At 40.3% G+C, this 15,225-nt stretch overlaps 2 protein-coding genes across 2 annotated transcripts in view; both read right to left on the bottom strand.

The window, feature by feature from the left end:
• The window catches only part of LOC126964261 (ubiquinol-cytochrome-c reductase complex assembly factor 1), a 292,878-nt gene that overhangs the window by 64,567 nt on the left and 213,086 nt on the right, over window positions 1-15,225 (bottom strand). Inside the window, exons 6-7 of the mRNA XM_050807265.1 lie at window positions 9,052-9,124; window positions 1,409-1,466 (exon numbers count right to left, since the gene is read on the bottom strand). Coding sequence (XP_050663222.1) covers window positions 1,409-1,466; window positions 9,052-9,124 — 131 coding nt within the window. The remainder of the gene's footprint in view (window positions 1-1,408; window positions 1,467-9,051; window positions 9,125-15,225) is intronic.
• MMP24OS (MMP24 opposite strand) overlaps window positions 1-15,225 on the bottom strand; it is a 194,325-nt gene that overhangs the window by 91,611 nt on the left and 87,489 nt on the right. The window lies entirely within an intron of this gene.

The following is a 15,225-nucleotide window of genomic DNA, read 5'->3' as shown; positions in this document are numbered from 1 at the left end:
ATAGTTGCAGCTTCCTTTGTGATCCTATAAGTACTTCTCACTCATATTTATTATATAACTTAGGCATTCTGATTTATAATTGACCATTTTACACAACTTATCTCCCTCACTTGACTGTAAGCTTCTTGAGAACTATTCTCTAGTTCCCACAAAGTGCCCAGGACATGGTGTGCACTTAATAAACTACTGCTTAGAAAAAGATAGCATAGGCTGGGCACGGTGGCTCACGCTTGTAATCCCAGCACTTTGGGAAGCCAAGGCAGGTGGATCACTTGAGGTCAGGAGATTAAGACCAGCCTGGCCAGGATGGTGAAACCCTGTCTCTATAAAAATACAAAAAAATCATCTGGGCATGGTGGTGGGCTCCTGTAATCCCAGCTACTCAGAGGGGCTGAGGCATGAGAATCACTTGAACCCAGGAGACGGAGGTTGTAGTAAGCCGCAATTGCACCACTGCACTCCAGCCTAGGCAGCACAGTGAGACTATGTCTAAAAAAAAAAAAAAAAAAAAAAAAAAAAAAGCATAAAATAAACTGCCACTTTAGGCCCCCTAAGCCAAACTCAGTGTAACTGTGTGAGTATAGAGGAAGAAACATTTCAGAGGTGATCAAAACCAAAAAGTATATAGTAGTCAGTTGTGCGATGCAAAGGCTCAGCAGAAGGCAGTCTCAAACAAGGGTTCTTTTGACAGGGCAGCCATTCCCATGTTCCTCAGATACTCACTATGGTCAAAGTAGTAAACTTAGTTCTCCAGAATTTACCTTCCCAAGATCTGGCAGTTCAATAAATACATTCCCCAGCCCCCCACTTCAACGACTCTCCTATATCCTTCTGACCTTTAATACTGTGTAACGTTAGATGAAAAATTGATTTTTTTTGGCTACTTATTTCACAGCTGAAGAAAAAATATACTGTTTAAGGTGTTAAATATTTTTACATGCAACAAACCTGGCATGAAGCTAACTTGTATGCACATTTTAGAGGTACAGGCGTAAATGTCAGTGCTATAATTTGTTATAGGTTTCTGATGACCAGCAATGAAAATGACCACGGATTCTCACAATTCAAACCACTTTTACGTAAATGTGAACTTTCCTAAAACAGCCAAGGGAGAGAAAACTTTCCATCCAAGCTCACAGCGTCTCTTAAGAGATACTGATAGCATTGTTCACTGGGTTAGGTGTTCTTTGAAAAAATCCTACAAATATTAGTTTTCTTCTGGGCCTATGCTTTGACCTTTAATAAAAATGTGCTTCAAGACACCAGTTATTAAAATGAAAGGAACAGTTTTTAACACCTGAACAACTGCCATTTCATATAATCAGCCCTGCTGAGGGCTATACCTTACAAGTCAACAGTGTTTAAAAAAAAAATACATTTAGTGACTTCATTTAAATTGCTCACTTACCAGACGTGGAGTAGGGTTATAAGAAACCATGAATTGAATGTATCAGGCATCTGACACCCTAGAAAATAACAATAAGGTATAAGTATGTGAGGGTTTAAAGGAGGCATACTGACCATATTTTAAACATTGGCAGGCACAGTACTTACAGCGCTCTCTGATTATGCTATTGCAGAAAAGTCCAGTAGAACAATAGGGAGAGACTATGGGATAAAAGAACATTGAATCATAGTGCGCCAGGAGTAAAAGAAAAAAAAAGGATGGATGCGGTGGTTCACACCTGTAATCCCAGCACTTTAGGAGGCCAAGGTGGGCGGATCACCTGAGGTCAGGAGATCAAGACCAGCCTGGCCAACGTGGCGAAACCCCATCTCTACTAAAAATACAAAACTTAACCAGGCATGGTGGTGGACACCTGTAATCCCAGCTACTCAGGAGGCTGAGGCAGGAGAATTACTTGAACCCGGGAGGCAGAGGTTGCAGTGAGCCAAGATCGAACCACTGCACTCCAGCCTGGGCAAGAGAGTGAGACTCTGTCTCAAAAAAAAACAAAAAACAAAAAACAAAAAAAAAAAACATTGAATTCAGTCTGACCACCAGCCTTCTAGTTCTAGCCCTGTTACCAGCTTGTTATGTGGCCTTGGACAAATCACTTCTGCCCTTTGAGTCTTGGTTTTCTCACCTTGCGGAATGTGGCCTAGATTATTTCTATGGTTCCTTCTAGCTTCCGTGTGACTCTACAGTATTTTCCCTCCATGGGCTTGAATTCTGAAAAGCTAGGCAAACACTCCCTCACTTTTTTCACTTGGGCTGCACTGAGAGGCTTAAGTCTTTCTAGTATCCTTTTCCTGTCTTCTTTCTGTAAGGTACCCAATGTGCTATGGATATGGGTGTGCTAAATGATTTGCCCAAAAGAAATGACCAGGAGCTGGGTGCAGTGGCTCACACCTGTAATCCCAGCACTTACGGAGGCTGAGGCGGGTGGATTGCTTGAGCCCAGGAGTTTCAGACCAGCCTGGGAAACATAGTGAGACACCGTCTCTACAAAAAAATACAAAAATTAGCTGGGCATGGTGGCATGCACCTATAGTCCCAGCTACTTGGGAGGCTAAGGTGGGAGGATCACTTGAGCCAGGGAGGTGGAGGTTACAGTGAGCCAAGATCATATCACTGTACTTGAGCCTGAGTGACAGAGCAAGACCCTGTCTCAAAAAAACAGAAAAAAGAAAAAGAAAAGATCAGGCGAAAAAAGTCAGGGCTCTAAGGAGCTGCAGCTGAATAAGAAAGCATATTGTATTTAGTGAAAGGCTATTCATCACCCCCAAGAAATAACAAAACTGGGAAGGGCTTCTCCTTGGTTTCAGATCCCACAAATTAGTTCTGTGCCCAGACATCAAAGCCTCTCAATTCTCACTCAGCTAAGAAAAGCCTCCTGCTGGATGAGGAGTCTCCCACTGAATGTGCCCTCCTTATTACATAACAGGGAGAAAAACCAGAGCAAGAGGAAGATGCAAAAAGAGAATAAATAAGTGGGGAATTTGGGCCCTTATGGTAGAATCTGTCCTTTGGGGCAATGACTCAAGAAAGAAGCACTATTCTCTGCTTTTCAGCAACCATCAAGGTATACGAGGTACTAAATGATAACAAAGAGGGGTCACTAGGAGATAAAACATAGGCCCGGACCCCTGTGAAGTACATTAACAGCACCAGTAATAAAGAGCTGTAATTCACTGCAGGCTTACTACGTGCCAGATGTTCTACTGGGTTCTTCACATCCATGAGCTCAATGAATCCTCCCAACAACCCTGAGGTAGGCATTGATATGCCAAATTGACAGGAAGAAAAGTGACTCAGAGAGACCAAGACAATTGCTGTTCAAGGTAATGAAAAGAGACACCTGAGATCAAATTCAGATCTACTTGATTCCAAACACTGTGTTCTTAATCCTGCTCTAACAGCCTCTCTAATACCACTATCAGAAACTAACACTCACTAAGAGCCCATCTGCATACCAGATCTACTGCAAGCCATGTCAATACATTATCTCACTCAATCCTCACTTTAACCCTGGAGGGAAGCATTATACTCCTCATTTTAGAGATGAGGAAACAGACTCAAACTAAGTAACATGTGGGCAGCCACAATATTAACAAGCTAGTGGCAGGGCTGCAGTTTGAATCCAAGTCTGTCACAAAGTGACACCAAAATACTTTGGTGAGCTTACTGGGAGGTGCCTAGCAGCTGTCAAGTTGACTTCCTCTCAGAGCCCAGCAGGAGGGAGCTGAAGGCTGGTCTGGCCAGCCATACAGCTATTAAGACACATGCCATCTGAGAATGGGCCAACCACCCTCCACCTAGACGAGAATAGCCCTGAGAAACTCTCAAGCCCGGATCTGAAGTTGGGTCTTTTTTGGATGCTAGAACAAAACATTAAAAAGAAAAATTTTCTTGGAAGTCTGTCTTTCAATCTGGAAAATGAAATTTGGCTGCTTCTAAAGGACAATCTGTTCAATTGCTACCTCTACATCAAAGCTTCTCGGCAGCCTCCAGGAGCCTTTCCAATTTTCTCAGAGAGGGAATCAGTTCTTGGGCTGGAAAGCACAGACGGACAGACAGGCCAGCAGCTGGACTTGGGTCACAATTTCCCCTTCTGGGGTCACCTCAGGGCTGAGGGTGGGAAAAGTGCTGGCATATGATTGAGTCCCTATACACACTGGTGTCAGAACAGAAACCCACAAGGTAAAGCCCTAAAAAGTAACACCAATGACTGCTGACTGTGAACTATGCAAAAATACAGCAGATTCTTTAGTTCAGTGAAATGCATTTAAACATTTCAAAGTTAAAACCTGCTGTAGTATTTTGCTACAATCACACTCTTGCTCCAATGCACATTCAGTGCTTCAGTTTCTGAAGCTAGGCACTTTCTTTCTTGACATCAAGTTGGATACAATTAAATAGTTATTACTGTTATGGGAAGGCAGCATAACACGGTTGTACATTTAATGTGGGGTCAGACTGCCTGATGCAATACTTTGACTCTACCTCTCACTCACTATGTGACACTGGGTAAAATTACTCAATTTTCTTCTCTGTAAAAATGAGAAAAACAAGATAACTGACCTTGTAAGATTTTTGTGAGAATGAGATAAGGCCTATAAAATGTTTAGCAAAATGGTTAGTATTAAGTTAGTAGGTACTCAATAAATATTCACTATTGTTGGTTTTCAGCCAATTATTTAAATAGAATTGAAATTATCTTTGAAAAACCTCATTAATTATTTTAGATTGTATCAGTGATAAACCTCAACCACAGACTCAGAATGTATTCATTAAAGAACCTCCTCTCCAATGCCTCCAGTCTCTTAAGGGTTAAAGACAAAGCAGTCTGCAGACAACACTGTGGAATTAAACAGGAACTCTACTGACTGACCACCTCTGCTCCAAAGTGCTCTTCAGAGCAGAACATCTCTAAAAGACCAGTCAGCAAACCGCTGTGTATTCATCAGTGCAACATGCTCAGACAAAAGACATCCTCAAAATATCTAAGAAACAGCGGGCGGCTGAATTCTCAGGACTCCAAAAGTTAAGCCCTAAAATACCACAAGTCCAAGTGAGCAATGACCACTTTAAAAAGTACAGTCTTGGGAAGCAATATATTTATTGCTTTCTCTTGTTTCGTTTCTTTTTTTTTTTTTTGGCCCAGGCTGGTCTTGAACTCCTCAGCTCAAGGGATCCTCCTGCCTCGGCTTCCCAAACTGCTGGGATTACAGGTGTGAGCCACTGCACCCAGCCCCTTTCTCTTATTTCAAACCTGTCTCACCTACTCTTTAGAATCCAAGCCACAGGAAAGTCAATGTAATTATTTTAAAGATATTTGTAATCTTCTGCCTCCAGATGGCATATTATAGATTTGTTCTCTTTTTATTCACTAGCTACAGTTTGGAAGCACTTTGGTTTGATATGAAAACTTAATCTACCCACAAATGACTAAGATGGGCCACAATAGAACGTAATAAAAATGAACATGCTATAGGTCTCAAAAGTAAATTCTCAAACTGAGTCTCAGAAAACCTGAAGAGTGGCGTTACTGAAAAATTTACTTTCTCCCTAGGTAACTACTTCAAAGGCTAAGCTAGGACAAAGCTCACCAATAGGTACACGCTATAGTTAGTATAAACATCAGTTTCCAATAACAATAGAAAATCTCACAGAGATAGTTTGTATTTAAATATAACAAAATACAGAAAATATTAAAATGTATTACATTTTCTAATTTGCAATTACACTCATTCACAGGCAATATGTTATAGTGGAAAAATCCCTGGATTTTAAACCAGACAACACAGGTTCAAGGCTTGGCTAGGCAACCCTGGGTGAGTCACTTAGCCTCTTTGAGGCTCAACTGTTTCTGAAAACAAAATAAAACAAAATGAAAATAATACAAGCCCTTCCTAGCCCACAATATTTTGTAACTCCTAAGTGAGACAAATATAAAAGCATATTATGTGAGCTAATAGTATAAAAGTTATTTATAAACTTTTCTTAAGTTTTATAAGTAGTTTACAACAGGCTATGAATTGAAACACGATACGTTAAATATGTAAAAAGTCTTATTATTCAATACTATAATATTAACTGAAGAACCTTCAATAATGAACAGCTGGCCAAGACAAAGATATCTAGTAAACATCCTTTCAAAATAATTCTAAGAAATGTCTGAGTTATTTATTGAATCAAATATAAAACAGACATTAAATAGATGTCTGAGGATGAGGTTGTTGTTTTTTTGTTTTTGTTTTTGTTTTGTTTTTTTGAGACGGAGTCTTGCTCTGTTGCCCAGGCTGGAGTGCAGTGGTGTGATCTCGACTCACTGCAACCTCTGCCTCCCGAGTTCAAGTGATTCTCCTGCCTTGGTCTCCTAAGTAGCTGGGATTAGCCCACCACCATGCCCAGCTAATTTTATTGTATTTTTAGTAGAGAGAGGGGTTTCACCCTGTTGGCCACGCTGGTCTCAAACTCCTGACCTCAAGTGATCCACCCGCCTGAGACTCCCAAAGTGCTGGGATTACAGGCGTGAGCCACCATGCCCAGCCTGAGGATGAGGTTTCAAAAAGACATGATGAAAAATACTTCACACACGGATTCATGAAGGCACTTAAAGAAAAAAAAAAGGCCGGGTGCGGTGGCTTAAGCCTGTAATCCCAGCACTTTGGGAGGCCGAGACGGGCGGATCACGAGGTCAGGAGATCAGGACCATCCTGGCTAACACGGTGAAACCCCGTCTCTATTAAAAAATACAAAAAACTAGCCGGGCAAGGTGGCGGGCGCCCGTAGTCCCAGCTACTCGGGAGGCTGAGGCAGGAGAATGGCGTAAACCCGGGAGGCGGAGCCTGCAGTGAGCTTAGATCCTGCCACTGCACTCCAGCCTAGGCGACAGAGGGAGACTCCGTCTCAAAAAAAAAAAAAAACAACCAGGCTGGGCATGGTGGCTCATGCCTGTAATCCCTGCACTTCAGGAAGCTGAGGCAGGATCACTTAAGGCCTATGACCAGGAGTTCGAGACCAGCCTGGGCAACATAGTGAGACCCTGTCTCTACAAAAAATAAAAATAAACAAATTACCCAGGCATAATGGCATGTGTTTGTAGTCCCAGCGACTCAGGAGGCTGAGGTGGGAGGGCTGCTTGAGCCAGGAGTAAAAGGATGCAGTAAAAGGGCTAGAGCCACTGACTCTAGCCTAGGCGACACAGCAAGATCGTCTCTAAAAAAAAAGAAAAAGAAAAAAAGCAGTTTCTAATATTAATAGCTTCATCAGGTAGAGAAAAAATATTTTTTCCTTTTGGACTAACTTATCCGAGACTAACAAAGAAGCAGGAAAATATTCTTTCCAGGTTATGAATAAAGAAGAAATGAAAGGTGGACATTAAATTGGAATTATAATTCAGTATGGTATTTTAGTTTTTGGTATCAATCTGCTGAGACAGTAAAATAAACAAAATGATTTGTATTTATTTGATTTTTAAAAACTAAAATAGGCCAGGCCCCATGGCTCACACCTGTAATCCAGAACTTTGGGTTGGGAAGTCAAGGCAGGTGGATCACGTGAGGCCAAGAGTTTGAGACCAGCCTAGTCAACATAGCCAAACCCTGTCTCTACTAAAAAAAATACAAAAATTAGCTGGGCATGGTGGCATGCACCTGTAGTCCCAGCTACTCAGGAGGCTGAAGCACAAGAATCACTTGAAACTGGGAGGTGGAGGAAGCAGTGAGTCAAGATGGCGCCATTCCACTCCAAACTGGGCAATAGAACAAGACTCAAAACAAGTCTCAAAAAACAAGACGAAACAAAAAAATAGTTATTGAATAACCAAAATTGCATCCAGCTTTCTTCATTGTTGTGAACACAATTATATGTAAATATTTGCTGCTAGAGAAAAATCTCAAATGTATACATTTAGGTGTATGCTGCTTTGAGGATGTGACTATTACCACAGAAGTACACAGCATACATTTCCTTCCAAAATCTGTGGAACTGGAAATGATTTAATCTCTCCCAATTACAAGTACCTGCTTTAATTAACTTTGTTAATAATATAACTGTTTACAGCATCAAAATTAATACTGTGATAACAATCAACTGCTTCTGATAGTCTAAACCAGCAAAACCCTTTTGGAAAGCAATTTATCAATGAGGTAAACATAATAAAATTATATGTGCCTTTTGACCCAATCATCTTTTAACATGAGAAAAATCATAATCCAGGAATAATTATGGATTAATTTTAATTAATCCTGGATTAATTAAAACAAAACTTAAAAACAAAAGAGGAATAGCTGGCCAAAAGTCCATGTCAAAATGCTAAGTAAAACATCCAGAATGGGCCGGGCACAGTGGCTCACGCCAGCATTTTGGGAGGCCAAGGAGGGCGGATCACATGAGGTCAGGAGTTTGAAACCAGCCTAGCCAACATGGTGAAACCCCATGTCAACTAAAAATGCAAAAATTAGCTGGGTGTGGTGGCACATGCCTATAATCCCAGCTATTCGGGAGGCCAAGGCAGGAAAATTGCTTGAACCTGGGAGGTGGAGAGGGAGGTTACACTGAGCCAAGATCACACCACTGCACTCCAGCCTGGGCAACAGAGCAAGACTCTATCTCAAAAAAAAAAAAAAAAAAAAAAAAATTCCAGAATGTAAAACAGAATATGTTTACTACGAATACTCTTATGTAAAAAGATGCACATGTGGACAAGGGAGATAATGTCAACGTACAGTTTGCTTGTTTTTTCAAAATAAGCAAAATGTTTTATTTATAGGATCCTTTTGCTCTCTGTTTATTAAAAAAGAAAAGCAGCTGGGTACAGTGCCATGTGCTTTTAGTCCTAGCTACTATTCAGGAGGCTGAGGTGGGAGGACTGCTTGAGCCCAGGAGTTTGAGGCCAGCCCGGGCAACACAGCAAGACCCTGTCTCTAAAGAAATACATACAATAATTTTTTTAAAGAGAAAAATAGGCAGTTTGGATTATATGCTTTGTGCAGGAAAAACTGTTTCACTAGGGACTAAAAAAACCTATCCTATTAAAACACAATCATAAAAATGAAATGTAGATTTGTTCTCCTTCTCAGTACTATCAAACAATAACTTACTTAGAAAGAATTCCTCGAAGTCAGTTTTCTCCACACAGCTAGTATACATGCGCAGGGCCGCAATCTTAATCTTCTAGACAAAGAGAATAAAACCAAACTCAAGACATGACCAAGTGGATGTTCTATTTCCATTAGACATGGGTCACAGAATCTTATATTTCTTCAACTAGAAGGAAGGGTCCAAACCTCTCTCAGGTAATTTAAACCAATACAAATGTTTTTTTGTTTTCTTAGAGTTTAGCCATTCATACAGACTTCACACAATTTTCATATTTTAGGACTTCAGCATGAAAACCTCAGAAAGGCTTTTCCAATATTTAAATGAAATCTCTCATTTAACTCCAACCTACTTCACCACATTTGTGGCTCTAAATCACTGTTCAGCATTATCCACACTAACTCTTCAGTATCTGAAATCCTTTATAGAAAAAAATTACACATTCTTCTGGCCAAAATCAAACAAAAACCCTCAAGCCTTTAATCTTTCCTCAGAGGCACTACTATCTATTCTATAAATCTCTGGGCAATGGAATAAGAGGTATCTTTTTTCCAGATTTTCTTTAGTTTTATAGTTTGCTGATTAACATTGTATCTGTAAATAAGGGTTTCTAATGAGTGCAAAATATAAGAATCAAACTTTTACTATTCCCAAAGCACTAGGAACTCTCTTAGGCTTTTGATATGAGTGGTGGTTTTAATTTATTCACTGAGCTGTATACTTAAGATTTGTATATTACACTGTATATAAATTATGCCTTAATAAAAATAAATCTAAAAATAAATTATTTAAGAGTTGACTTATAGGTCTGAAGACCAACTCAGCACTACAGGAACAGGTATTTTAAGGACTTCTAAACATTTCATTAAGGATATAACTAAATAAATGAGCACATCAACAAGGCTTCTAGAAGCTGATTTTTTCTTAAAACAACAGGGAAAGTTACAAACTCAAATTTGCATAGACTAAAAACAAATGTATACAGGCTGAGAATGACATAGCAACTGAAGAAAAACCAATCTAGAACTTAGTGGAGCTATGATATTAAGGTTTAAAGTCACCAAGAACATACTATACCCAAAACTATATAATGTTCATATTTTTCTATATTCTCTAGAGTTAAAGCAAGTGTCTCTGATGGGTAGAAATACTCATAACAAATTAAGGAATGATTACATCTCTGATTGTAATTAAGATATTTTATATAATAATTTGAGATCTGTCATATTTTTAAGAGCTTCCAGTCTAAAGTTAATACAGGGGAAAACAAGACATATAGAAATAGACAATAGAAATCAGATATCCCTATCTGGGGAGTAAGTCAGCCTAAGCCCACATTTAAACAAAACCCATGATGAAACACTAGAAATGAAAAGCAAATTAAACCTAAAAGCAAGCAGAAAGAATGATATAGTAAAGAGCAGAAATCAACAAAACTGAAACAGAAAAATAAAATATAGAAAATCAAAGCCAGGTCAGGCGTGGTGGCTCATGCCTGTAATCCCAGCACTTTGGGAGGCCGAGACAGGCAGATCAGCTGAGCCCAGAAGTTGGAGACCAACCTGGGAAACATGGCAAAACGTTTCCATCTCTACCAAAAATACAAAAATTAGCTGGCCATGGTGGTGCGTGCCTATAGTCCCAGCTGCTCAGAAGGCTGAGACAGGAGAATCGTTTGAACCTGGGAGACAGAGGTTGCAGTGAGCCGAGATCGTGCCACTGCACTCCAGCCTGGGTGACAGAGCGAGACTCCGCCTCAAAAAACAAATTTTTTTTTTTCAATAAAATTGATAACCTATAAAACTGATCAAGGAAAAAAAAAGCCCAAAACACATAAGATACAAATTTTCAATATCAGGAATCAGAGAGCAGACATCACTACATATCCTAAAGACATTAAAAGGATAATAAGGGAATACTATGAACAACTTTACTCCAATGAACGTGATTACTTAGATGAAATGGACAAATTCCTCAAAAGATACAAACTATCAAAGCTCACTAAAATAAATAACATGAATAGTCTTATATCTATTAAATAAATTGGATTTGTGGTTAAAAACCTTCCCACAATGCAAACTGCAGACCCAGATAGCATCACTAGAGAACTGTACTGAACATCTAAAGAAATGTTATGAAATCAGCCAGGCGTGGTGGCTCACGCCTGTAATCCCAGCACTTTGGAAGGCTGAGGCGGGTGGATCACGAGGTCAAGAGATTGAGACCATCCTGGCCAACATGGTGAAACTCCATCTGTAGTAAAAATATAAAAATTAGCTGGGCATGGTGGTGTGCGCCTGTAGTCCCAGGCTAAGGCAGGAGAATGGCTTGAACCCAGGAGGCGGAGGTTGCAGTGAGCCGAGATCGCGCCACTGCACTCCAGCCTGGCGACAGAGTGAGACTCCATCTCAAAACAAAAAAGAAAAAGAAAAAAAAGAAATGTTACAAAATCTACACAAACTCTGCCAGAAAACAAGAAACGATATTTCCCAGTTCATTCAATAAGGCCAACCTTATCCTGATATCAAAACCAAGGTCATTAGGAGAAAACAAAACTACAGAACAATAGCCTTCATGAACACAGATGCAAAATTCCTTAAAAAAATATTTTAAAATTAAATCCATCAATATTTTTAAAAGGACAATATATCATAATCCAGTGAAATTTATCCCAGGAATGCAAAGATAATTCAACACTGACAAATCAATCAGTTTCACCATATCAACAGACAAAAAAAAAAAAAAGCCTGTTTAATTTTGTTAACACTTGCAGTTCTAGGAAGTATTTGACCACAGAACACATCTTGGGAAGCACTGGTCTGTGCCATTACCAAACTAATGATAATCTAATAATATCACGATCCTAATAATTTGGCCTTGACAGGTCTACTCCTATCCTTAAGACAGGGAGTTCAGGACATCTGCCCCAGCTCCTTGCTTCATCCAATAATTCACTAAGTACATAACTCAGTGCCTGGCACTGATCTGGATGATGAGAATAGAGCAGTAGACAAAACAGAAAAAATCCCTGTTCTCACAGAACTTATGGCCCAGTTCAGCTATAGACAAGCATGTAACTTTAAAATTTCTAATCACCTATTTATTGATCTTTTTTTTTTTAAACTTGTAGTCTCCTTCAGATTCCTAGATATAAAATCCTCTGGGTTCATAATTAATCACCTTGCCTGGAGACTTGCCTTTAAGGCCCAAGGCCCAAGACTTTCCTTTAGAAGGAAGCTTCCCCAGCAACACGTTTGTGAAAAAGCATTCATCACAAACAATGAAGACTTCACCAGATTGGCCAGAGTATGTTTTCAGTGCTTATGCTATGGCAATCAGGAGCATTTTATAGTTCTTCACTTTTCCTGCTGCAAGGCCAAGGCTTTATACTTGGATGAGCCATTTTCCTGGACAAATCTCTAAAGCAAGTCCCTTAAGACTATCACACAGAGATTAGAAATAATAACTTGAGGAAAGAACCTCTTCAAGAATCATGCACGGATCTGAGTTAAGGAGGTAGGGGACTGAATTTTCAACCAGTCAGTACAAGCTGTCTGGTCCTTGGATGACTTCATATTTATTTCATTTTAACTTTAGAAGACTTCATCAGTCATTTTTTACTTGAGTAAAAGAGAGGCACCTTGAACAGCTTTAGGAAATGAAAATCTGCTCTCCCATGAACTGATGCATTTTTTAACATCCTACAGGATGAAAAACAAATCTAGTAAAAGGATTGCATTAACAGCTATGTAAGAGTTTGAAAGGGCCTGGCGAGGTGGCTCACGCCTGTAATGCCAGCACTTTGAGAGGCCGAGGTGGGCGGATCACGAAGTCAGGAGTTCTGAGACTAGCCTGGCCAAGAGACCAGGCTGGCCAATACGGTGAAACCCCCTCTCTACTAAAAATACAAAAATTAGGCCGGGCGCGGTGGCTCAAGCCTGTAATCCCAGCACTTTGGGAGGCCGAGGCGGGTGGATCACAAGGTCAGGAGATTGAGACTATCCTGGCTAACATGGTGAAACCCCGTCTCTACTAAAAATACAAAAAACTAGCCGGGCGTGGTGGCGGGCGCCTGTAGTCTCAGCTACTTGGGAGGCTGAGGCGGGAGAATGGCGTGAACCCGGGAGGCGGAGCTTGCAGTGAGCCGAGATCACACCACTGCACTCCAGCCTGGGAGACACAGCGAGACTCCGTCTCAAAAAAAAAAAAAAAAAAAAAAAAAATACAAAAATTAGCTGGGCATGGTGGCGGGCACCCATAATCCCAGTTACTTGGGAGGCTGAGGCAGGAGAATTGCTTGAACCCGGGAGGCAGAGGTTGCAGCGAGCCGAGATCGCGCCACTGTACTCCAGCCTGGGCGACAGAGCAAGACTCCAACTAAAAAAAAATAAAAAGAGTTAGAAGGGTCTTTTAAATCATTTGAACCTTCTATTGTCTACTGGAAATCCTTCTACAGCATTCTTGATTCACAGTCAACCATCTGGGCCTCTGTTCAAACAAGACCAACGACCTTGTAAGGCTACCTATCCCACCAGAGGACAATTCTTGTTAGATTCTTATTTTGCTAAACTTAAAATCTGCTTCATGTAACATTCATTGAACATTATTCTGCCCACTGGAATACCTTCTTTTTTTCACAGTTGCCCCTCAAATACCTGAGAAGAATCATCCTGTCTTCTCTTTTCCAGGCTAAGCATCCCTACTTCCTTCAACCATTCTTAACAGTTTCTAAAGCTTTCATAAGGCTCACTGCCTACCTCTGAATACATTCCAGTTTGTCAGTGTCCTTCAGAATAGGAATAACTTTTTGGCTTAATGCTCATATGGAAACCTATTCTATGGCATGTGGCTGAGTTGGGTAAATATTATCCTTATCTCACCTGATACTGCATATAAAGATAATTTTTAAAAATGATGATTCCAGGATACTCACATAGGTAAGGAAAAGCTACATTTAAGATCCTAAATATGATTACAGAACATGGGAATAATATATGAAAACATTAAAGAAAAACAGAAAAGATAGCTGATACTGCTGATATGGACAGACATGCAGGTATTTTACTCCCTAATCAAATACATGTGAAAACACAAAACAAATAATTTTGCCAGTGCAAATCCAATACAAGTGTATTGATTTGAATCAACATTGCTGAAAACGGTTCTGTTTTTCAAAATGAAAAGTTACACATGCATTTTCACATCTCAATTACACTAGAATGTCATACTTTGATACTGTGATGTAACAAATTTTAAAATGAAGGTTACAGGCTGGGCGCAGTGGTTCATTCCTATAATCCCAGCACTTTGGGAGGCCGAGGCAGGTGGAATCACTTGAGGTCAGGAGTTCGAGACCAGGCTGGCCCAACATGGTGAAACCCCAACTCTACTAAAAATACAAAAGTCAGCCAGGTGTGGTGGCATGCACCTGTAGTCCCAGCTACTTAGGAGGCTGAGGCAGAAAAATCGCTTGAACCTGGGAGGCGGAGGTTACAGTAGGCTGAGATCGCGCTACTGCACTCCAGCCTGGGTAACAGAGTGAGACTCTGTCTCAAAAAAAAATAAAATAAAAATAAAATAAAATAAAATGAAGGTTATAGAAAGTACAACCATCACATTATAAAAGAGTTTTAAAATGCAAACATCAGGGATTTAGTTGATATCACAAGGGAACCAAGAAAAATCAGAGGCTAACTTAGGATAAAAGAGTGAAGGAATTAGGCCGGGCGCAGTGGCTCAAGCCTGTAATCCTATCATTTTGGGAGGCCGAGACGGGCGGATCACGAGGTCAGGAGATGGAGACCATCCTGGCTAACACGGTGAAACCCCGTCTCTACTAAAAATACAAGAAAATTAGCCGGGCGAGGTGGCCGGCGCCTGTAGTCCCAGCTACTCGGGAGGCTGAGGCAGGAGAATGGCGTGAACCCGGGGGGGCGGAGCTTGCAGTGAGCCAAGATCGTGCCACTGCACTCCAGCCTGGGGCACAGAGCAAGACTCTGTCTCAAAAAAAAAAAAAAAAAAAAAAAAAAAAGAGTGAAGGAATTTTCCTGATGATTTAGTAATCCTCCAAATGATAGTCAATTTTCCCTCTAGAATCATTAAAAAACAGCCTATACAAAACATATGGTAGCAACCAAGTGGAACCCAATCACCAAGAAATGAATAAAACTGTAAAT

This window comes from Macaca thibetana, chromosome 10 (genome assembly GCF_024542745.1).
Source record: "Macaca thibetana thibetana isolate TM-01 chromosome 10, ASM2454274v1, whole genome shotgun sequence".
NCBI lineage: Eukaryota > Metazoa > Chordata > Mammalia > Primates > Cercopithecidae > Macaca > Macaca thibetana.
Note: the sequence above shows the minus strand (reverse complement) of the source record. Positions and strands in the feature narration are given on the sequence as shown.